Genomic DNA, 24908 nt, shown 5'->3' with positions numbered 1-24908 from the left:
TATGTCACACTACTCCAGCTTCTATTTGTCTGAATGAAGCATGAGGGGATGCCCGGGGCGTGGCATCTTGTTCCCTTCTCAGGGGTTACATATGTAACCTGGTGTAGTTCCCTTTCGAGGGAACTCAACGCTGCGTCAGTGCTGACGCTATGGGAACGCCAATACCCACGTCGCCACGCACGCCACGCACAGGGTCAGAAACTTCTCAGAGGCTGACACCATGGGCTCAAAGGGGGCTTCCAGCAGCCCCTACAGGATCACAGAGAGGTCCCAGGAATGAGGGCGCTCTGCAGGAAGGCCTCAGCTGCCTGACACCATGCAGAAAGCGAGAGACCAGAGGGTGCCTACCCAAGGAGGCCCTGAGGACAGGCTTGTGGTTCGCAGTGATGGTGGCCATGTACACCTTCAAAGAAGAGGGGGACAGGCCCTGAGAAAAGCAAGACTGCAGAAACTCCAGCACTGTACCGACCAGGCAGTGAACTGGATCCTGACAGTGTTCATCACCCCAGAGTCGAAAAAGCCTCCACTTCAGAGCATATAGCTTCCAGGAGGAGGGAGCCCTAGCGTTCAGTAGAGTCTCGGTCACCTCAGATGAGAGGCCTGCCTCTAGGGACTGGTCCCCCTCAGGGGCCAGACCCAAAGCTTCCACATTTCGGTGGAAAAAATGATTGACGGGAACCTCCCATGGGGTGCTGTTCAGGAGTGAGGCTAGGACCGTGAATCAACTCGAGAGGGCCAACGAGGGGCAACTAGGAGAAGGTTGACCCAGTCGTGGCGCAATCTGGCTAGGACTTGCAGGAGCAGAGCTACCGGGGGAAGGTGTACAGACTGCGTACTGTTGTGGCATCCATACCAATTCCGCTCCGCCACGTGGGGTTGAGACGTCACTCCCCGGGCCTCAGCACCTGCCTCAACAGGAAGTCTGCCTCCCTATTTACATGCCCTGGGATGGAAATCGCTCTCAGTGAAAGGAACCTGGTCTCTGCCCAGAGCAGAATCTGCTGTGCAAACCTGAAAAGTGGGCGCAAATGCAGAACGCCCTGATGATTTGATATGGGGAACCACTGCAGTGCTGTCTGTCCGTACTAAGACATGGCACACTCCCATAGACCCTGGGCAGGACGGCCATCCTAGGCCGCTCCCCAGCTCGAAAGCGAGGCGTCCGTCGAAAGAGTCCTGCAACGGTGACACGCCCCTAGAGTGGGACCCAAGGCCAGAAACCGGGGTCTTACCACATAAAAAGGGTATGAAGCCCACAGCGCATAACCCTTATAACCCTGAGGGTATGTCTGCGAGAATGAAAGCCCGCACCCCTGAGACAGAGCTGGAATGGCCTAATGTGGAGCAGAACCAAAGGGATAACGTTGGCTGCTGCCAACATGACCCCGAGCACCCTCTGTGCCTCGGCGACAGAGAGGCCTCAGCCTAGCCGAATAGCTTTCACCGCTGACAAGATGGAAGCCACCCGAGCGGGAGATAGATGTGCCTGCATCGTGGTGGAGTCCCAAACTAGCCCCAGAAAGGTGGTTCTCTGAAAAGGAGAAAGCACACACTTTTCTGGGTCCAACCTGAGGCCTAGAGACTTCATATAGGCAAGCACAGCAGCTCGATGACTGGCCGCCATAGCCTTCGACTGGACCAGAATGAGCCAGTCGTCCAGGTAATTCAGTACATGGATGCCCTGGAGACACAATGGTGCTAGGGCAGTGTACATGCACTTTGTAAACGTGCGTGGTGAAAGGGCTAGGCCAAAAGGAAGAACACGATACCGGTACACTTCACCCCCAAAAGTGAACCTGAGGAACTTCCTGTGCTCTGGTAGAATGTCTATGTGAAAATAAGTGTCCTCAAGGTCGATCGTCACGAATCAGTCTTTGGACCTGATCTGGGACACGATAACCTTGAGCGGTGAAGGTGGCCTGCGGCCTGAAGTCAGAAAGCGGTCGTCTAGCTTATAATGGATGACACTTACTTCCTCTTCGGGCCAATCTAATTTTAGCCTAGACGCAACGTTGGTCAATGAGTCGCCTCGATGAGCTACTCGAATGCAGCTGATTGCATCAGCTATTCAGAGGGGGGAAGCCCCTCCCTGCCCACATCAAGCTCCTCAGAGCCCGACGCGGAAAGCAGCATGCTCACTTCCGTTTTGGGAGAATTCGCAGCGCGAGCTCCTGAAAACGAAACCAAGCGAACGGAGTTAGGGAAGAGGGAAAGAGAAAGGGAAAAACCCGCCTCTTTCTCCATTTCCGCTAACTCCATCCATCCATCCATTTTCTACCGCTTCTCCGGGGCCGGGTCGCGGGGGCAGCAGTCTAAGCAGGGATGCCCAGACTTCCCTCTCCCCAGACACTTCCTCCAGCTCTTCCGGGGGAATACCGAGGCGTTCCCAGGCCAGCCGAGAGACATAGTCCCTCCAGCGTGTCCTAGGTCTTCCCCGGGGCCTCCTCCCGGTTGGGCATGCCCGGAACACCTCCCCAGGGAGGCGTCCAGGAGGCATCCAGAACAGATGCCCGAGCCACCTTAGCTGACTCCTCTCGATGTGGAGGAGCAGCGGCTCTACTCTGAGCTCCTCCCGAGTGACCGAGCTCCTCACCCTGTCTCTAAGGGAGCGCCCAGCCACCCTGCGGAGGAAACTCATTTCGGCCGCCTGTATCCGGGATCTTGTCCTTTCGGTCATGACCCAAAGCTCATGACCATAGGTGAGGGTAGGAACGTAGATCGACTGGTAAATAGAGAGCTTCACCTTGCGGCTCAGCTCTTTCTTCACCACAACAGACCGGTATATCAACCTCATCACTGCAGAAGATGCACCGATCCGCCTGTCGATCTCCCGCTCCATCCTTCCCTCACTCGTGAACAAGACCCCAAGATACTTAAACTCCTCCACTTGAGGCAGGAGCTCTCCACCAACCTGAAGGGGGCAAGCCACCCTTTTCCGGTTGAGAACCATGGCCTCGGACTTGGAGGTGCTGATTCTCATCCCCGCCGCTTCACACTCGGCTGCAAACCGTCCCAGTGCACGCTGAAGGTCCTGATTTGAGGAAGCCAACAGGACAACATCATCTGCAAAAAGCATAGACGAAATCCTGTGGTCCCCAAACCGGACTCCCTCCGGCCCCCGACTGCGCCTAGAAATCCTGTCCATATAGATAATGAACAGGACCGGTGACAAAGGGCAGCCCACAAGTCTGACTTACTGCCGGCAATGCGAACCAAACTCCTGCTCCGGTCATATAGGGACCGGACAGCCCTTAGCAGAGGGCCCCGGACCCCATACTCCCAGAGCACCCCCCACAGGTCACCACGAGGGACACAGTCGAATGCCTTCTCCAGATCCACAAAGCACATGTGGACTGGTTGGGCAAACTCCCATGAACCCTCCAGCAACCTGGCAAGGGTATAGAGATGGTCCAGTGTTCCACGACCGGGACGAAACCCGCATTGACTATCGGCCGAATTCTCCTCTCCAGTACCCTGGCATAGACTTTTCCGGGGAGGCTGAGGAGTGTGATCCCCCTGTAGTTGGAACACACCCTCCGGTCCCCCTTCTTAAACAGAGGGACCACCACCCCAGTCTGCCAGTCCAGAGGCACTGTCCCCAGCCTCCATGCGACGTTGCAGAGGCGTGTCAACCAAGACAGCCCCACAACATCCAGAGACTTGAGGTACTCAGGGCGGATCTCATCCACCCCCGGTGCCTTGCCACCGAGGAGCTTCTCAACCACCTCAGTGACCTCAGCTTGGGGGATCGACGAGTCCACAACTGAGCCCTCGGCCTCTGCTTCCTCAATGGAAGACATGTCGGTGGGGTTGAGGAGAAACTCGAAGTACTCAGCAGATTCCCACTCCCACTGTAAACAGCGTTAGCAGGGCACTGCTTCCCCCTCCTGAGGCGGCGGACGGTTTGCCAGAATTTCTTCGAGGCCAACCGATAGTCCTTCTCCATGGCCTCACCGAACTCCTCCCAGACCCGAGTTTTTGCCTCCACAACCACCCGGGCTGAAGCTCGCTTGGGCCTCCGGTACCTATCAGCTGCCTCCGGAGTCCCCCGAGCCAATCAGGCTCGATAGGACTCCTTCTTCAGCTTGACGGCATCCCTTACTTCCGGGGTCCACCACCGGGTTCGGGGATTGCCACCACGACAGGCACCGGAGACCTAATGACCACAGCTCCGAGCGGCTGCGTCGACAATGGAGGTGGAGAACATGGTCCACTCGGACTCAATGTCTCCAACCTCCCTCGGGATCTGGTTGAAGCTCTGCCGGAGGTGGGAGTTGAAGTTCTCTCTGACTGGGGACTCTGTCAAACGTTCCCAGCAGACCCTCACAGTACGTTTAGGTCTGCCAAGTCTGTCCAACTTCCTCCCCCGCCATCGGATCCAACTCACCACCAGGTGGTGATCAGTTGACAGCTCCGCCCCTCTCTTCACCCGAGTGTCCAAGACATACGGCCAGAGGTCAGATGAAAAACCATAAAGTCGATCATCAACCTCCGACCTAGGGTGTCCTGGTACCGTGTGTACTGATGGACACCCTTATGCTCGAACATGGTGTTCGTTATGGACAAACTGTGACTAGCACAGAAGTCCAATAACAGAACACCACTCGGGTTCAGGTCGGGGGGGCCGTTCCTCCCAATCACGCCCCTCCAGGTGTCACTGTCGCTGCCCACATGAGCGTTGAAGTCCCCCAGTAGAACGATGGAGTCCCCGGTTGGAGCACTTTCCAGCACCCCTTCCAGAGACGCCAAAAAGGTCGGGTACTCTACACTGCCATTTGGCCCATAAGCACAAATAACAGTGAGAGACCTATCCCCGACCCGCAGGCGCAGGGAAACGACCCTCTCGTTCACCGGCGTGAACTCCAACACATGGTTGCTGAGCTGGGGGGCTATGAGCAAGCCCACACCAGCCTGCCGCCTCTCACTGCGGGCAACTCCAGAGTAGTAGAGAACCCAGCCTCTCTCAAGGAGTTGGGTTCCAGAGCCCAAGCTGTGCGTGGAGGCAAGCCCAACTATCTCTAGTTGGTATCTCTCAACCTCCCGCACCAGCTCAGGCTCCTTTCCCCTCAGCGAGGTGACATTCCATGTCCTTAGAGCCAGATTCCGTGTCCGGGGATTGGGTCGCCAAGGCCCCTGCCTTCGACTGCCACCCAATCCACATTGCACCAGCCCCTTACGGTCCCTCCTGCAGGTGGTGGGCCCACAGGAGATCGGCCCCACGTCGCTCCTTCGGGCTGAGCCCGGCCGGGCCCCGTGGGGTAAGACTCGGCCACCAGGCGCTCGCATGCGAGCCCCAACCCCTCCCCTAATCACTCCATTACATGTCCTTCTCGAGCCATTAAAATGGCGTGTGTGCACACAGAGCTTCAGACACTTCCTCACAGAAGCGTTTCCATAGAGTCAGCACTGGCGCAGCGTTGAGTTCCCTCGAAAGGGAACCGATTTTTACAGCCACTGCAAACTCTCTCAACAGAATACAGATGGAATGCTTATTATAAAGAGCATTTTCAAGTAATTGATCCTGTGGAGTACCGATTTGATAGACTACACCAAAATAGCTTTGTGTATGTCCCAGTGTTGAGGGTTCTTGAAGTGTTGCTAAACTGAGCAGATGTCTTGAGAAAAGCAGTTTTTGTTGAGGAGGACAGGACCGTACACATCAACAGTAGTGGACAGTATTACAAAGAAAACCAAGGGGTACAAAGTGATTGCATTTTAGTGTCGATGTACACTGATGAATTTGAGGTTTACAATCCATTGGGGACTTCAAAAAAGATTCACAAAATCACAGCAATTTGTTGGGTGCCGTTGTGTTCCGTTCTAATCTTCACTCAATACAACTTGCTCTGCTTGGGAAAAGCAGTGATATAAAACAGTTCGGCTATGACAAATTTTTGATCCACTGTTAAAAGACATGAAAGACCTAGAGCAGAAAGGTGTGTTTGTTGAAGCACTGAATGCACATCTCAGAGGAACGGTGTATTGTGTATGTGCTGACAATCTTGGGGCTCACAGTCTGGCTTTCAAGAAATCTTTCAGGCTGAAAACCTAGATTTTTCCAAGTCAGCAAAGATGACATACAGACACAATATGCTAGTTGTTTTCAGCTTCAAACCATTGAACAGCACAACTCCATTACAAATGAACTGAAGTACCACCATGAGCTTCAGAGCAGACTGGGTGTAAAAAAAGAATGTGTTCTCGGTAAGCACCTTTCTTTCTTTCACCCAATAACAGGGTTCCCACCAGATGTCCTACATGACACTTTGGAGGGAATTGTTCCATTTGAGTTTATTTGAGTCATTTTGCTTAAAAGAACTCATCACAAAGAGGCATTTTACTCTTGATACTCTGAACAAATGTATTAAGTCCTTTTCTTACAAGGACTCAGACAGAGTAAACAGACCCAAATTAATTTCCCAGTCCAGTTTCTCAAAGTAAATCGTAGGTTGGAATGGTCATGAGAATTGGGCATTACTACGCATATTACCATTACTGTTTAGTAATCTTGTACCCAATTCTGAGCTTGCTTGGGAAAGTTTTCAAAAGCAACGCTATGCTTTTTAGAACAAAAAATTGTAGAACACCGACAATTGCTCAAAGACACATTCCCAAACTTGAAATTGTGCCCAAAACACCACTACGTGGAGCATTATCCACACCTGATTCGCTGTTTTGGGCCATTAGTCTAGCTTTGGACGTTCAGATTCGAGGCAAAGCACAGCTATTTCAAAGGTGTTGTGTGTGATGTCCACAATTTCAAAAACATTTCACTCACCTTGGCAACTAAGCATAAAAAAAATAAAATAAAATAAAAAATATACCCGCAAAAATAAATTTTGTCACTTGCATCTGATGTGCATTTGCATGGAATTCACTTCAGTGAAGGCATGATTTTGTCCTCAATGCAGTTGCTTGCATGATTTTTTCAGAATACTCAGTGTACTTGTCAATGCTAACAAGGTAGCCTTTCTTTGCAAAAGGCTTTTGTCATGGTACATTGAGCACTACAGGTGTTATGAGTTTTCTGAAACAAGTGCAATTGAAATACTTGAGCCAGAGGATTTAAATAATCCTCATCCTCTCACATCATATACAGTTCAGGGAAGGAACATGCTTGCACTAAAGAGATTCCTCCCCATTAATTGTTTTTCACATAGCCACACAATGATTTCCTGATTTTGAACTTCAATGTAACAAAGTATGTCACAGGTTGAAAGAACTGTTCTCTTAAATGTAAATGACATTTTAAACCTGTATGACTTCTTAATGCAGAAGACAAAAGCGGGTGTTTTAAAACGATAGTTCACCCAAAAATTCCAGTAATTCCAAACCTGTAAGATCTTTGTCTTTGGAACACCAATTAAGATATTTTTAATTAAATCCGAGTGGTCTCTGACCTTCCATAAACAGCAAGGGTCTTCAACATTCATGCACTTGAGTCGGTCTTCTTTATAAAAGCACTAAGCCCCAAATAAATAGCTCAGGTGAGGCAGTGGGTTTAAACGTGACATCAGGGGTTCAACTGTAATTTTATGAAGCTATGAGAATACTTTTTTTGGTACTCTCCAAAATGCCACTAGGGTGATGTGGAGGAGAATTGTTGAATAAAGGTATTTTTCACACACAAAATATTCTTGCAGGAAATTACCGTAGCAAATTTTGAAAGTTTACATTTTTGAACTACCCCCTTTAAGTGTTAAAACATGTTACCACATATAAAACTTTGCTATATACTTAATGTACTTTTAATCAGAATTTTGTTTTACAGAATATGCGGCTCCGTGTTGTGTTGGCCCCTGATAAAATTAGGAGGCTAATTTTATCAGGACAGAGCTATAACAGAGCTTCCACCAGAAAGAGCAGTGCTGAAGATTGTGATGTAATCAGGTTACTGATATAATATGTGTGTATTGGTCCACTAGATGGCAATAGAGTGTGAGGTATGTGCGGATACAGTAGTACTGAAGAAGAGTTGTTGTAGTCTCGTGCAAGCCAAGCAAAGTGAATGTAGTCACAACATATTCTGTCCGTTCCTTATTATATAATTATCTGATGTTAATAAAATAAAGACCTTAAGACCTCAGGAGCTTTATTGAAAACATCACATGGTGTCAGAAGTGGAGCGCTATTGACGTGATGGCAAAGTTTCAACCCCCGGGAAATTTCGACTTCAGCCACCCCCAAGATGGCCAGAATGGCACCAAAGGTTTCACCACTACAGGATAGCCACTAAACTGGACAAGGAAGAGGCTGAAGTGCAGGTCTGTACGCTGCTTTATTCGATGGGAAAAGAAGCGGAACAGGTGTATCAGACATTTACGTTCGGAGAGGGTGAGAGAGAAAGAGAGGATTATGATAACGTGATCAGAAAGCTTGATGACTACTTTGTACCAAAAGTTAATGTTATTCATGAGCGTGCACGATTTCACATGAGAGTTCAGAGGCCAGGAGAAATGGCCGAAGAATATATTCGCAGCCTGCATGAGCTAGCCAGTACATGTGACTTCGGGGCAGCAAAGGATGAAAACATTCGCGATCGGCTTGTGATTGGGATTTTAGACAGAAAGCTGTCGGAAAAGCTCCAATTAATGCCCGATTTGACGCTCAATCACGCCATAGAGCTCGTGAGACAGTCTGAACAGGTACGAGGACACGTTAATGAACAAGCTGCGTGTGTTAGTACTCAAATCAGTGAAGTGACTGGTGCCAGAGGAAAATCACATTACAGTGGAAGAGGTAGACAACACATAGCCGCAAAACGAAATCAGACAGAAAAAACAACGGAATGGAGATGTAAAAGATGTGGAAGAAATCATGGAAAAGGGGACACATGCCCAGCAAAAAGTGCTGAATGTCGCAAATGCAGAAAAAGAGGTCACTTTGCTGCAGTTTGTAGAACCAGAGCAGTCCATGAAGTCACCAAACCACCAGAGGGCAGCAACGTCACACACTTCCTTGGTGAGTTGACGCAAAGTAATGATGTAAATGGACCATGGATGGTCACACTTCCAATTCAAGGCACAGACGTAGACTTTAAAATTGACATGGGTGCTGACATAAGCGTACTTTCCGAGATAACGTTCTCTGTTTTGAAGTACAAGCCACAACTCAAGGATGTGAATGTGAAACTCGAGAGCCCAGGGGGAACATTGCACTGCAAAGGACAGTTTACAGCCGTCACAGTCTACAGAGATAAGCAGTACAGTTTTGATGCGTTTGTCGTGGCTGGTTCCCACATACACAATCTTCTCGGGCGAGACACAGCCAGTGCTATGGGCTTAGTGAAAAGGTTGGAAGAGCTTCAACCCATGTCCTCACCTGGACTTGGTTTAGTAAAGATCAATCCTATCAAAATCTGCTTGAAAGAGAATGCAGTACCCTACAGTGTCCACACTGCACGTCGAGTGTCCATACCTTTACTCTCAAAAGTTAAAGCCGAGCTAGAGAGAATGGTTAAATGTGGTGTTATTCAGGAAATCACTGAACCTACTGAATGGTGCGCCCCTATGGTAGCTGTTCCAAAGAAGACGGGGCAAATCAGAATCTGCGTCGATCTAAAGCAACTAAATAAAGCTGTCAAAAGGGAGAAATTTGTGCTGCCAACGATCGATGATATTCTTCCTAAGTTAGCACATGCTGAAGTTTTCTCACTCCTTGATGCTGCTAGCGGTTTCTGGCAACTGCCACTTGATATGGAATGTGCGAAACTAAAAACATTTATTACTCCTTTTGGGAGATATTTCTTCCGTAGACTCCCATTTGGAATAACGAGTGCACCAGAAATCTTCCAGCGTGAAATGTCAGCAATCCTCAACGATGAAAAAGGAGTCGCAGTGTTCATGGATGATATTTTAGTTTATGGCAACACTCCTGAGGAACATGAGCAGCGATTGCAGAGGGCTCTGAAAGTCATTGACCGGGCAGGTTTGCAGCTGAATGAGGATAAGTGTCTACTGAGACAGAATCAACTCAAGTATTTAGGACACGTCATAGACAAGGAGGGCATACGGCCTGATACAGCCAAAGTCGAAGCTATTACACGCCTGGAAAAGCCACAGAACATCTCAGAACTACGGAGAATGCTGGGGATGATTCACTACCTGGGGAGGTATGTTCCTCATCTCTCTGATGTCATTCGACCTCTAAATGAACTGTTAAAAAGTGATGTTATATGGTACTGGGGTCCTGCGCAAGAGGAAGCATTTCATAACGTGAAACAAGTAATCACAGAAGCTCCTGTTCTTGCGTTTTATGATGTCACAAAGCCCACAGTTGTCAGCGCTGATGCCAGCAGTTATGGACTGGGGGGTGTCTTGCTGCAAGACCATGACGGGCAACTAAAACCAGTGGCCTACTGCTCCAGGGTGCTGACAGATGCTGAAAAACGGTATGCCCAGATCGAAAAGGAGTGCCTGGCAGCCGTGTGGTCCTGTGAGAGATTTTCACGGTTCCTGTACGGACTAGAAAGTTTTATATTACAAACTGACCATAAACCACTCATTCCATTGATCAACGCGAAGGATTTGGATTCGGTACCTCTGAGATGTCAAAGGCTGTTATTACGAATGATGCGATACAATCCTGAGGCGCAGTATGTACCAGGTAAACAACTGGTGGTCGCCGACGCGCTGTCTCGTCACCCTCAGCCCGCCATTTCAGCAGAGGTTTCTGAATTAGTGCAGGAAGTGGAGTCTTACGAGAATGCTGTCAGTGATGCATGGCCTATCTCTCAACCTAAGCTGGATTCTGTGAAGAAAGAGACAGGACTGGATTATGAACTACAAATGGTGAAGAAGTATGTGGCTGATGGTTGGCCTAGATATGCAGCCAACGTCCCTCAAACTTTGAAATCATACTACAGTGCACGTCATCACCTGTCAGTTTTCCAGGACCTTGTGCTCTATGATGATAGAATCATAATTCCCCAAACAATGAGGTCAGACATACTCCAGAGATTGCATAGCGGTCACCAAGGCATTGTGAAATGTAGGGAGAGAGCGAAATGTAGTGTGTGGTGGCCTGGATTAAGTAAAGAAATCCAGTCGCTTATTAACAACTGCAAAGACTGTCTGGAAACAAGACCTACCCAGAAAAGGGAGCCACTTCTAACCACTCCACTGCCAAACCGCCCATGGGAGAAAATTGGTGCTGATATATGTGAAGTAGATAAGCAGCATTATTTGATAGTTGTGGATTATTTCTCGAGGTATATTGATATAGCTCACCTTTCGGACCTGTCAGGAAAAACAACACGTGCTTGTTTACAGAACATGTTCGCACGATGGGGCTGTCCCAATGTTTTGTTTTCGGACAATGGGCCTCAGTTTAGTGGACGAGCTTTTAGAGACTTTGCAAGAGACTATGATTTTCAACATGTTACCTCGAGTCCTCACTATGCACAATCAAACGGTGAAGCTGAAAGAGCTGTGCAAACAGCTAAAAAGATCTTGAAACAATCAGACCCATTTGCAGCTCTGATGAGCTACCGAGCCACACCCATTCAGGCTACGGGTGTGAGTCCCTCACAGCTTATGATGGGTAGACGGATAAGAACCACAGTTCCCACATTGGAGTCAAACCTGCAGCCTGAGTGGCCAGATCTTCATCAGGTGAGAAAGTTGGATTGTAAAGCTAAAGGAAGCTATCGAAAATATTACAACAAAAGGAACAATGTTCGTACATTACCTGAGATTTCACCCTGTGCTTCCGTGGCAGTGAAATTGGATGATGAGAGAGGATGGATAAGGTCTGGAACAGTACTTGAGAAGTGTGAGTTACCGCGGTCTTACATTATACAATCTGAGGCTGGATTACTTAGACGAAACCGGCGACATCTAATGCCTACACCCAGTGACAAAGGACCGACATCTACTTCAGCTTCGCAAACTCAAGTACAGCAAGAAATCAACAGTCCCGACCATCTTGCAAAAGAAATGCTTAATGCTGTTCCGAACATTCCAGAGTCAATTGAACAACCTGCAATTAATTCACCTGAGTCAGATTCTAGCCAAACAACAGTTCCCTCACCAAAGGTGGTGAAAACAAGATCTGGACGATCTGTCTTAATTCCACAGAAGTATAAAGACTTTGTGTAAATGGCTTGAGAAAATAGCAAAAGAGGTTAAGTGGTAATGACATAAGAAAATGAGTTCAGTTCGACCCTGTATGACTTTGTTTAAAAGTTGTTAAGAATTATATTGTTTTATACAGTATTTTCTGTTACATGTTAAGTAACTCATAAGGAAGGGTGATGTGATGTAATCAGGTTACTGATATAATATGTGTGTATTGGTCCACTAGATGGCAATAGAGTGTGAGGTATGTGTGGATACAGTAGTACTGAAGAAGAGTTGTTGTAGTCTCGTGCAAGCCAAGCAAAGTGAATGTAGTCACAACATATTCTGTCCGTTCCTTATTATATAATTATCTGATGTTAATAAAATAAAGACATTAAGACCTCAGGAGCTTTATTGAAAACATCACAAAGATCATCCAGAAAGTACCTGAAGAATCAGAACCAGAGACCTCGATTTCCTCTTTAGACACTGCCAGTATGTCCTCCCCATCTGATAGCTCAAACCAGAGTTTCCCCTTTGTGTCTGTGAGACAGCGTGAAATGTCTCAGTGGCCATCTCCTTTTCCGATTCCCAAGTTCTCTTATGGTGTTGAGTTACGGCTTGAGAAAGGGAATGAGAATTTTAAAGAAGAAGGAACACTGCTCACAGTACCAAGAGAAATGAAAATGGCTATCCTGGATAGCATAGCTCAGGCAATTTTTTCATTCAAAGCTTACCCAAACAATCAAGAGTTGGAGTCTGTGTCTGCTGCACTGATTGAAAAGTATCCATGTCTGAAGGACCCAGGCTCAGGAACAGGTTATCACAGCTGGACTATGGGCATCAAATATTAGGTTGGGAACTACTGTCAGAAACTACGAACGGCAGGTTGCTCTGAAGTCACTGTGAACCAAAAAAGTGAGCAAAGTCTGGAAACTTCCTGGAGTCTTGCCTGGTAAGTGTGTTATCAGTCTGTTATCAGCATCTACTCTCATACCTGAGGTACAGATCCTGTAAAGAGAAAACCAGTTTTGTCTGGTGTCCGAAACTAATCTGCTAACTGTTCTATAAGCTACATGGCAGGGGAAAGAGTAGAATGGAGGAGGCAAAGTGTTGGCAAAAATGTATTTATTGAATAATCCTGGTTGAATACCCATCAGTAATGAGTCTGACAGCACAAATTTTAAAATCTGTTACACTATATTGCCGAAAGTATTGGGACACTCCCCTTTAAGAACATGTTTGACTACTTCAGTAATTTCCATGAGTACAAATCTTAATGTATAAGCATATAATGATATTCTATGGAATTTTGTGGTTCTAAATTTTTAACCATTTTTAAGGGCCCCTTTTTCTCTTCTAACATGAAAATGCCTCTGTGAATAAGGCAAGGTTCAAAAAGAATTGATTGATTCAGCCAGTGTAGGAGAACTTGACTGGTCTGCATAAAGCCAAGTCCTAATAAAAGCTGAACAGCTTTTATGTGACTTTAAATGCAGACCTTGAGCCAAAAACTCAAACCAAACACCAATGACTTGTACATATGGGTAGTCAATTTAGACACTTCCAAAACTGTTGCAACAGAGGTGGAATTACAATTTGTAAATACATGAATTGTATTTTCACCTTTGTTGCCACAGTTTTGGAAGTGCCTTTTTTCTGTTCTAAAGAAGGGTGTGTCCCAATACTTTTGTCCATATAGTGTAAGTACAAGTCATTGGTGTTTGGTGATGTTTTTGGCTCAATGTCTGCATTTAAATTCCCACCAGCTGGGATTATGCCTTTGCTTTCTGCAGACCAGCCAAGTTCTTCCACACTGACTGAATCAGTCATTTCTTTTTAAATCTTTCCTTATGCACAGCAGCATTGCTATTTTTGAATAGAAAAGGGTCCTGTTCAAACTCTTGCTATAAAATTAGAAGCACACAATTCCATCGAATATTTTTATATGCTTAAACATTAAGATTTGTACTCATGGAAATTACTAAAGTAGTCAAACCTGTTCATTAGAAAGGGGTGTCCCAATTCTTTTGGCAACATGTGTTGCGGTGTGTGTGTATTTTGGGTGACCTATCTCAAACAATATAAAAATCTCTTCGTGATAAAGCAAAATTCAATAAATTATGGGTTATAATTCTGTCTTTATGATGCTTTTTACTGCAGGACACAGACCCAGAAGACACTCATACAAAAGGGATGAAGATGGGGGTCTTAACTATCATTGAAGATGATGTTGCCACTATCCATTCAAACCCAAATGTAAGGTGCCGGTCTGTAGTTGTGCTGGATAATGTGCAAGACCTCCCTACAGCTGTTGCGCTCCTATTTGGCTTGATTTATTCCATCAACATTAGCTATCCTAAAGAACTAAAATACACTTTTGGAACTCGTCAGAAAGTGTTTATTGGCCTTGACCCCCAGTGCTCTGCAAGAGTCCAGTCCTTCAAAAACAAATTGTTAAAGTAGCTGCTGTTCATATGGCTAATCAAAAGTGCATGTTCTGATTTTTTCCTGTTTGTTTTGTAGCTGTGTAACAGTGCAACATATGCCAAAGTCAGTTTTGAGTTTTAGTGTAAGGTTTTATGACTTTCATATTACAACAGTTGTAATACTTGATTGCTCTAGCGCATGTATTGAAATTCTGCTTGTTTATTGCTGCATCATTTTAAGATTGTTATTCTGGCACTTTGAGAACAGTTTTTTTTTACTCTAGCACTTTAAAAGCGTTTTTTTTATTATTATTATTTTTTTCAACAGTTTAAAAGCATTTGTGTATTTTACTCCAGCATTTTAAAGGCATTAAAGGTTTGCCTTTCTTTGCCTTTTATTTTATAACAATTTTATATCTATTTTATTTCTAATTATTTATTTTATTTGGATGACTGGAGTGGAACTATATCTGAGTCCATTTTTTGCAGTTAATGTTGACAGAAAATGTGTCGTTTGGCAGATTTGTAAAATAAATATTTTTCTGTAAAAATGACAGTCTTTTTTATTGTGTTTACAGTATGGTTTGCAACCTCTGTTTGATTTTTAATGTGAATGCCATACAGGAATTTGTGGAAGAAGTTTGAATGGAAGATTTAAAGCTGTACATTATAAGAAGAAAATTAAGTTGAACGAATTTAAAAAATTAACTAAATTTGCTGCAATTTGCTGTAATTTACAGTAATTTGCTTTTTTGAGTTTACCAAACTTCAGGGCTGTAGTTCTCCCTAATCGTTTCTTAAAGTTCACTCAACCCGCTTTTTAAATTTAAACAACCTCATGATGTACTTACTGAGGAAGGTTAGATGAACTTACTGAGGAAGGTTAGATGAACTTACCGAGGAAGTTTAGATGTACCCACTGAGGAAGGTTAGATGAACTTACTGAGGAAGTATCTAACTTAACTTAAAGTACCTAACTTAAAGTACATAACTTAAAGTAGCAGTTTCAAACCACTTTATACAATGATTTGGCATAACTTTAACCACGGAAGTTGAGTAAACTCAAAATTGCTTTGCAGCAAATTTACTAATTTTTTTAAGTTAACTCAATGTACACAGATCTACACACTGCAATGAAGCAGTAAAGGACAGTGTGTACATGTGTAAATGTTCTCCAGCAGAACTTTCCCCAGAGCTGCTGAACACACTGTATGAAATTTATTTCTACTAGAAATAAAGAGACGTGCTTGTTCAGAGTGACGTCTCTGTTATTATCTTCTTTCAGAAAGTTAAATACATCATCTCATATGAGCTGAGACACATGGATCTGTCCAAGAGCAGTCCAAGTTTATACACAGATGTTCATTTTATATTTTTATCCTGATATTAGAACCTTGTGTTCAGGTAGACACTTTATTTCTCACTGATGGAAACACCTCAATTCACTATCAGACAAATAAACACTTCATCATTTCTCTTCCAGTCTGCATGGGTGTAAACTGGAAGGAAAGCTGTAGAGTTCTGTCCTCAGTTCTCAGATCAAACTCCTCCAGTCTAAGAGAACTGGACCTGAGTCACAATAAACTGCAGGATTCAGGAGTGAAGCTGCTCTCTAATGGACTGAAGAATCCACACTGTACACTGGAGATACTGAGGTACACACACACACACACACACACACACACACATACACACAGAGTTTTAATAAACACTACAACATCCAGTTCTCCTCTGTGGTAACTGTAATTGTAGCGATCTGATATATTGTCATTGTTGTGTGTGTGTGAGATGGAGAGTAAATGTACTGTACATAAATATTTTGTGTAGTTCATGTTTTCACTACTAAAACTGAGTGTGTTAAGTGTGAGAAGGTTTTCTTTCTTGTAGGATGCGTTACTGCAGTATTACAGATGAAGGTTGTGCTGCTCTGGCTTCAGCTCTGAGGTCAAACTCCTCATCACACCTGAGAGAACTGGATCTGAACTGTAATAAACCAGGAAAATCAGGAGTGAAGCTGCTCTCTGATCTACTGAAGGATCCACACTGTAAACTGGAGACACTAATGTGAGTTACTGACTTACTGTCTCTTTACTGTATGATATTGAGTAATATTCACAGTGTGCTGTAAAATGTCAAGTCAAGAGTCAAGAAGCTTTTATTGTCATTTCAACCATATATAGCTGTTGCAGTACATAGTGAAACGAGACAACATTTCTCCAGGATCAACTGTATCAACTATGCCATTGTATCGACTATCACACTCTCTGCAGGCAGAAGGTATAGCTAGAGAGGGTGCTAGGGTAGTTGTGAAATCCCATGATCAATCCGACAGAGTGGAACTCAGTACAGAATATAGGCAGCTGTCGGAAGACATTTTTGTTCAAGCACATGCAGACAGAGCAGATCCTAGGTTATCAGAACAGGAGCTTGTGCAGCGCAGACCATTAAAGGACAGTGTACTTTCAAATAGTCTCATTGCTGTCTTAAACAGACAAAATGAAATTACATCTATGCTTCTCAAACAGCAGCAATTGTCATTATTGCCACCTAAAGGTGTTATCATATTTGATGGGGACATTTTACAGTTTAGATCATTTATGATATCTTTTGAACACAACATTGAGATGAAAACAGACAGTGGACAAGATAGGTTGTTTTACCTTGAGCAATTTACTAGAGGGCAAGCTAGAGACTGCAAGGACCGTCTTACATGTAACATCTGCAATCAAACACATCCCAATTTGCTTCACATCAACTTTGAGACTAAAGGTCATGCCTCAAAGTCAGCAGAGCAGTCACAGAAACACATCAGCAAAGTGTCATCAAATGCATGTGGACATACAGGGGCCGGAAACAGTAAATGTGCACTGTTAAATCTTTCCTGTGAAGTTAAGTCTGTTAAAGGCAACAAAATTATGATCCTGGCAGTTCAGCAACATTCTGCACGGAGAGGCTGGCGCAGAAGTTGTGTCTAGAGCGGAAACAAACTACCGTACTGCTGAGAACAATGGCACAGGAGAAACCCATAAAAAGTGTGTTAGTATCAGGTTTAGAAGTCAGTGAACTTAATGGCAAGACATTAATTCCTTTACCTGATGTCTACACACAGAAATTTATGACTGTAACAAAAGAGAACATCCCAACACAAGAAGATGTAAAGCAATGGCCTTACCTTAGTGAAGTTCAGTTACCTCACATAGACTGTGACATTGACTTGCTCATAGGAATGAATGCATCAAATGTTATGGGACCTTGGCAGGTAATAAACTCACAAGAAGATGGACCTTATTCTGTAAGAACGTTGCTAGGTTGGGTAATCAATGGTCAATTGGGAGGTAGCAGCAAAGGTATGGAAATGGCCACAGTGACTGCAAACAGGATCTCCTTGGTCAACCTGCAATAACTGCTGGTGAGTCAATACAACACAGACTTCAGTGAGAGAGCCTATGAAGAAAAAAGTGAAATGTCTGTGAATGACAAGAAATTTCTGAACATTGTCAATGAATCTGTAAAAATGAAAGAGGGTCACTACTGCATTAACTTAACTTTTAAAGCAGATAATATCAAAATGCCCAACAACCGCATTGTTGCAGAACAGCGCCTGTTGAATCTGAAAAGGAAGTTCAAAAGAGACCCGAACTATCAAAGGGAGTATACAGAGTTCCTCAGTGATGTCATTCACAAGGGCTATGCTGAAAAGGTTCCCTCTGCACAACTGAATAGGACTGATGGAAAAGTTTGGTATATCCCTCATCATGGGGTATATCACCCAAAAAAGAAGACCATTAGAGTAGTGTTTGATTGTGGTGCAACCTTTCAGGGGACATTCCTTAACTCTGAATTACTCCAAGGCCCAAATTTGACAAACACCTTGATTGGAGTACTGACACGTTTCCGAGAAGAACCAGTAGCGCTGATGGCGGGCATACAGGCCATGTTCCACCAAGTCAAGGTGACTGAAAGTGACACAGACTTCCTGCGCTTCTTATGGTGGCCTCAAGGAAATGTGGATGATGCTCCAGTAGAATATCGCATGACTGTTCATTTGTTTGGTGCAGTCTCTTCAACAAGCATAGCCAACTTTGCTCTCAGAAAGACTGCACAGGATAATACAAGCAACTTCCCTCCTGAGGTAATAAACACGATCATGGAGCACGTTTATGTAGACGATTGTTTGAAGTCGATGCCAACAAAACTAAAAGCAATGGAACTAATTTGAAACATAACTGAAGTCTGTCATAGAGGAGGCTTCTATTTGTCAAAGTGGATAAGTAACAGTAGAGCGGTCCTTGGTGCTGTTCCACAAGAAGACAGCACTAAAGAGGTAAAGGACTTGGACTTGAGCAAAGATCAATTGGCCATGGAACGAGCCTTGGGACTTCAATGGTGTGTCCAAAGTGACTCCTTCAAGTTCAACATCACCATCAGTGAGCGTGCACTTACCAGAAGGGGCATCCTACTGTATCAATAGTAAGCTCTATATACAGATGTGGCCTTATAAATGCGCGTCTCGTAGAGAAGAGTGCCGCGAGGACTTCCGGCATTCTGCGGCAGTCTATCGAAGGGGGTGAAATGTTCGGCACAGGAAATACAAAGCCTGTAGAGGGCAGTCGTGTTTCATGTAGGCTGTATGTAGGCTAGGCTTCATGTAGGCTGACTGCAACCTGCGTGGCGCAGATCAATTGACACATGAGATCAATGTAACTCGCGAGTGATACTGTAAGCTTTTGAATGGCTCTCGTGGAACTTTGATGTCATAGATTGATTTGTCTGCGCAGTGCTACATGCAGTCAAATACATGTAAACAATACGCCTGTTTCATTACGATCAGGCCGAATACAGATGCCCCTACACTCGTAATATATTCATTTATAAAAAATTCAAAAAACGCACTCGTCCAGTAGATATAACGGAGGACTCCGCTTACTTAAACCACCAACTGTCGACACTTGATTACAACTATTCACCTGTTCAAGAATCGGCTTCTACCATGTCCAACACATCACAGCAATGTCCCTCAGCAAGGTCATCATTTTGTTTGAGTGATTAAGAAGCGATTACGTTTTCCTCCTTTTTAAAATGCTGTAAATATCTTTTTTAACTTGTACTGTATGATACAACGTTGAAACAAATGGTGAATGGTAAACGGTTGGAAAGGGTCAATAAAATAAATGTTTTATGACATTGTAATTTGTGAGTCATTCAGAAAAAAATGTAAAAACTAATTTTATGAAAATACTTATATTTTAAAAATGTAAAAATCTTTGTACCTTTTTCCCTTTTCCAAACAAATGCCCTTTTGGTAAATATTTTAAACAGTCAGTGATTTATAGAAATATCTCTAAAATCATTTATTTTAGAGATATTTATTTTATATCATTTTTACATTTTTATTTTATATCATTTTTATAGCTGTTTATGATAATCAAAAAACAAACAGTATATCTGTATCTGTTGTATTAACTTAACCTCCCTTTCTGAAACAGAAAACCCAGAGTTTCCCTTATTTCAGGTTTAACATACTCAGAGTTTTCACTTAACCTGCTTTCTGAAACAGGACCCAGGTTGTATAGATACACTTTATGTCTCTAGGACTAACTTACTTCAGTCCTTATCTCTGTGATGTTCTATGTAGCTCCCTGGTCCTGGAGGAACATTGTCTCAAGTCACTGTGTACTGTGTCACATATATCTCGTCGCTGTCAGGCGGATTTTTTTTCTTTGAGCCCAGTGTTTTGAAGACATTTACCTCAGGAGACGTGTTGATTCGTTGCAACTCTTCTTGAGGAGAAATATGCCGCGAAGCTCTCCCGCGGAGTGAGGAAGAAGTGGACAGTTGAAGTGTCAAATGGAGTTATGAGATTTGCGCTCAAGCTATTTTCAAGACTTTAGATTGGTTAATAACTCGTAAAAATAACAGACCCACGTGGGGACTGACCAATAGCATCGATATGTGAAAAAATATGAAATTGACAAAATTTGGACATACGAGGTATCGCCCGTATACGAGGTATTACACCATATCGCCCGACAGCGATGATATGGTGTAAATGACAATAAAAGCTTCTTGACTTGACTTACTGTGTATGTGACAATCAAAAACAACTGAATCTTTATGTATTAACCACAACAAATAGAGTCTTCAGACAATCTCAGATTTGACAATAAACTAAATATTTCTCGTCTTGCTGCACTCTGTATATGTTTCTGTATTAATGTCACTCAGACTCTGTATCAGTTCGTACAGAGAGTGATGTTGATGTGTTCTGTGAGTATAGTATAGCGTGAAGTTGTACCACTTGTACACACTCCTGATGTCTGATGGCCTGATTCCCTGACAGACTGACCACACATGTAACGCAATAACTGAATACTGCACTTCAATAATATGTGACTTTAAAAGAGTATAAATTTGAGGTTAAATATTCTGTTAAAATTCTGGTATGCCAGCAGGTGGTGGCAGTGTTACATGGAGTGTTTATGGCACTGCGATCTCGTGTGATTCCCTCATGAGTGATGGTGTGTTATAGTTTATGATAACCAGAATAAAACCTTTTTAAATGTGCAACCCCCTGTGTGAATTCTTCTCTGCACACTGGGAAGTGTTACACACACACACTGGAGTGTCTGGAGTCACAGGACTCACCCACTTTTTAAGTCCAATAATATTGGACCCACCCACTTTTTATTTGCTTCTGATGCCTGTGTGTGTGTGTGTGTTGTTGTTGTGTGTCTCTGCCCTTCCCCCCTCTGCAGTATAAACTGTAATGGAAGTGAAAGTCAGCAGCTCCAGTCAAGTGAAAAGTCAGCTGGAAGTGAAAGTCAGCAGCTTTGTGTGGAGTGAAAAATAAAAGATTTCAGTCTTTTATTTAACCCTAACCCTAACACTGGGAAACATCATCAATGATGATGTTTCCCAGTGTTAGGCGACAGTGATGGAGGCGGAAGCCGAAGCACCAGCAAAACAGAGTTTAATGAAACAGGTAGGCAGAGCAAACACACTTTGCAAGAAAACACTAAAGGACGCTGGAGTGGAGCGAGTGCGGTGTTTATATACCCCTCCCAGTCCACCAGGTACTCGAGGCGACCCCCGTGCCGCCTGGAATCCAGAACCTCCCTCACCGCATAGACACCGGGCTGGTCCAAGACTTCCGGCTGTGCGGGCGCCGCGTGGCCACCTGGGGGGTGAGAGACAGGAGAGGCACAAGGTTTGAGCAAGGACACATGGAATGTAGGGTGAATGCGGTACCTCAGCGGCAGTTCTAGTCGGTAGGACATGTCCTTGACCTGGTCGGTGATTTTGAAGGGCCCAATGAACCGAGGGCTCAACTTGCGGCAGGGCAGCTTCAGCTTCAGGTCCTTGGTAGATAGCCACACCAGGTCCCTGGGACGGAAGCGCGGAGAGTCCAGCCACTGTGCATCGGCGTGTGAGCGGGTGTTGCAGAGGGCTCGACGCAGCTGGGTGTGTGCAGACTCCCAAACCCTACTACTCTCCTGAAACCAGGAGTCGACTGCAGGCACGTTGCTAGGCTCATCCAACCAAGGGAACAGGGGCGGTTGGAACCCCAGCACGCACTTGAAAGGGGTGAGCCCTGTAGTGTCCTGGCGGAGTGAATTCTGCGCATACTTGGCCCACGGCAGAAACCAACACCACTCCCCTTGATCCTGGCCACAGTAGGTCCTCAAATAATGGCTCAGTTCCTGGATCTTTCGCTCAGCCTGGCCGTTGGACTGCGGGTGGTATCCTGACATTAGATTCACCAACACCCCCAGGAGTTTGAAGAATGCTCTTCAGACCCGAGACGTGAACTGAGGACCCCTGTCCGAGATGATCTCCTCGGGGAGTCCAAAGTTCCAAAGTTTCGGTGGCCCGTGTCAGGTCCCTCGTGGACTGATCTGATGAGACCGCATTGGCAGGAGGTCGGGATGAAGACACGTCCTTCCAGGCACCCCGCAGGCGTGGCCTCGTGGAGCGATGCCGTGCGAATCTTACGGTCGATCTCCCAAATGATTGGCCCCAGGATGAGCGTAGGGGGAAGGATGGGTTCTGGGTCACTGGGTTCGTCCGGCCCATACATCCAGGATAGGGCATCGGCCTTGCTGTTGAGTGTACCGGCCCGATAGGTGATGTGGAACCGGAACCTGGTGAAAAAGAGGGCCCAGCGTGCTTGATGGCCAGAAGTTCGCGGTTGCCGATGTCGTAGTTTTGTTTGGCTGCGGAGAGCTTGTGGGAGAAGAAGGCACACGGGTGGAGCTGAGCAGGGGTTACCGATCGCTGGGAAAGAGTGGCCCCCACTCCGGTAGAAGACGTGTCGACCTCGACCACGAAAGGCTCCCAGGGGTCTGGGTGACGAAGAACTGGGGCGCCACATAAGCGTCGGCGAAGCTCATGGAAGGAATCTTGAGCCTCCCTGGTCCACGTCAGGGTTTGTGCTTTACCCCTGAGGAGTGAGGTGAGGGGGCGGTTATCCAGCTGTAGCCCTGGATGAACCGGCGATAGAAATTCGCGAAACCCAGGAAACGCTGGAGCTCCTTGATCGACTCAGGAACGGGCCACTCCCTCACCACCTTTACCTTCCGTTCATCCATCAAGATCCCCTCCGCACTGATGATGTAGCCCAGGAAGGGGATAGTATGGAACTCGCACTTCGAGAGGTCCAGGTAGAGCCAGTGTGAACGAAGTACCTCCAGGACGGCACGCACGTGTCTCAGGTGTTCCTCCCGATCCCGTGAGTAGATCAGGATGTCGTCCATGTAGACCATGACGAACCTCTGGAGGTAGGGCAGAAGTACCCCATTCATGAACCCCTGGAAGACGGCTGGAGAGATGGAGAAGCCATACGGCATGACCCGGGATTCATAGTGCCCCAAGGGTGTGATGAAGGCAGTTTTCCACTCGTCTCCCTTCCTTATGCGTACCAAGTTGTAAGTGCTCCGGAGACCGAGCTTGGTAAAAACCCTTGCCTCCCTCAGGTCCTCCAGAGCAGCGGGCACGAGTGGGAGGGGGTACGGAAGAGGAGCGATCTGGGAGTTCAGCTGCCGGCAGTCAATACAGGGGCGAAGACCTCCATCCTTCTTTCCCACGAAGAAGAAGCTGGACACTGCTGGGGAGGACAAGTGCATGATAAAACCCTGACGGAGAGCCTGCTGGACGTATTCCTCCATTGCTCTGTGTTCAGGAGCAGATAGCGGGCACACACGGCTGTTGGGTAGCTTAGCACCGGGGAGCAGGTCAATGCAGCAGTCCCAGGGTCGATGAGGGGGGAGACGGTTGGTGGCCTGGGCACTGAACACGTCCTCGAAGGCCTGGTACTCCTCGGGAATGTTCGCCTGAGTTGTGGTCGTAGCCTCCTCCTCCCGGGTGGCACCGATCACAGCCCCCTGGACCCACGTCAGAAGTTGGGAGAGACAGTGCTCCTTACAGTGGGGACTCCACTCCAGGACGTCACAGGGATCACAGGAGCACCTCGGCGCTTGCTTCTGTAACCATGGTCTCCCCAGGATCACGCTGATGGTGGAACTCTCCAGGACCAGGAACCGGACCTCCTCTCAATGGAATAGCCCCACTTGGAGCGTCACTACCGGCATGCAGTACTTCACCCACCCCTTTCCCAGCAGGCGTCCCTGGATGGTTTTTACCTCCAAGTCCTGGGAACCCCTTTCTCGGGGGAGGCGTAAGCGGTCGAGGCAGGCCTGGGAGATGAAGTTCCCCGACGAGCATGCACAGAGATAGATAGAGCGGGGGTTAGAAGAGACACGGTGAGCTTGGATAGGGGTGAGATGTCTGTTGGGAACTCAACAGTACTCACCGCAGCACGAACAGGGCGTGTGGGGCACCGAGTGACGGAGTGTCCCTGTGATCCGCAGTATAGGCACCTCCCAGTGGCCAGGCAGCGGTTTCTTTCTCTCCGGGACAGTCTCTGGGAGCCCAGCTGCATCGGTTCGACGTCCGGGGCTGCCGTTGTGCCTTGCAGAGCTTCCAGTTGAGTAGGAGTTGGGGCGGGATGGCAGGCTGCCAGGCGCTGAGAGAACCCGAAGGATTTCTGGATGACACTCTCCAACCCCACTGTGTCCTCATGCACTGCCATGGCCTGCTTGATCTCTCTCAATCCTAGCCAATAAATGCTGAGCAGCGCTGACTCGTTCCAGCCACAAGATGCCGCCAGAGTGCGGAAACGGAGGCTGTAATGCTGTGGTTCGCACAGCGGCCATGGTGAGGCACAAAACACTTCCAGAAAGTGCGCGGTGAACCCAGCATAAGATTGTGTAGCCGAGCTAGCAGCATCCCACAGCGACTGTGCCCAAGCCAGCGCTCTCCCGGAGAGGAGGGAAATGAAGAACGCTACCTTGGATCGTTCAGTGGGGAATCGTTGTGGTTGCATCTCAATATACAGATTCACCTGGAGCTGGAAACCGCAGCA

The 24908-nt window shown here is 46.2% G+C and overlaps 1 protein-coding gene and 1 pseudogene across 1 annotated transcript; both read left to right on the top strand.

Moving 5' to 3' along the window:
• Nucleotides 1-24908, top strand: part of LOC132844118 (uncharacterized) — a 103835-nt pseudogene that overhangs the window by 64729 nt on the left and 14198 nt on the right.
• On the top strand, nt 7886-14859 carry LOC132844119 (uncharacterized protein K02A2.6-like). Its single transcript, XM_060867291.1, has 2 exons — nt 7886-13014; nt 14223-14859. Exon 1 carries the CDS (start codon nt 8286-8288, stop codon nt 12096-12098), a length of 3813 nt encoding a protein of 1270 aa, XP_060723274.1. The 5' UTR covers nt 7886-8285; the 3' UTR covers nt 12099-13014; nt 14223-14859.

This window comes from Tachysurus vachellii, chromosome 4 (assembly GCF_030014155.1).
Source record: "Tachysurus vachellii isolate PV-2020 chromosome 4, HZAU_Pvac_v1, whole genome shotgun sequence".
In the NCBI taxonomy this organism is placed as follows: domain Eukaryota; kingdom Metazoa; phylum Chordata; class Actinopteri; order Siluriformes; family Bagridae; genus Tachysurus; species Tachysurus vachellii.
This window is presented reverse-complemented; position numbering and strand designations above follow the sequence as displayed.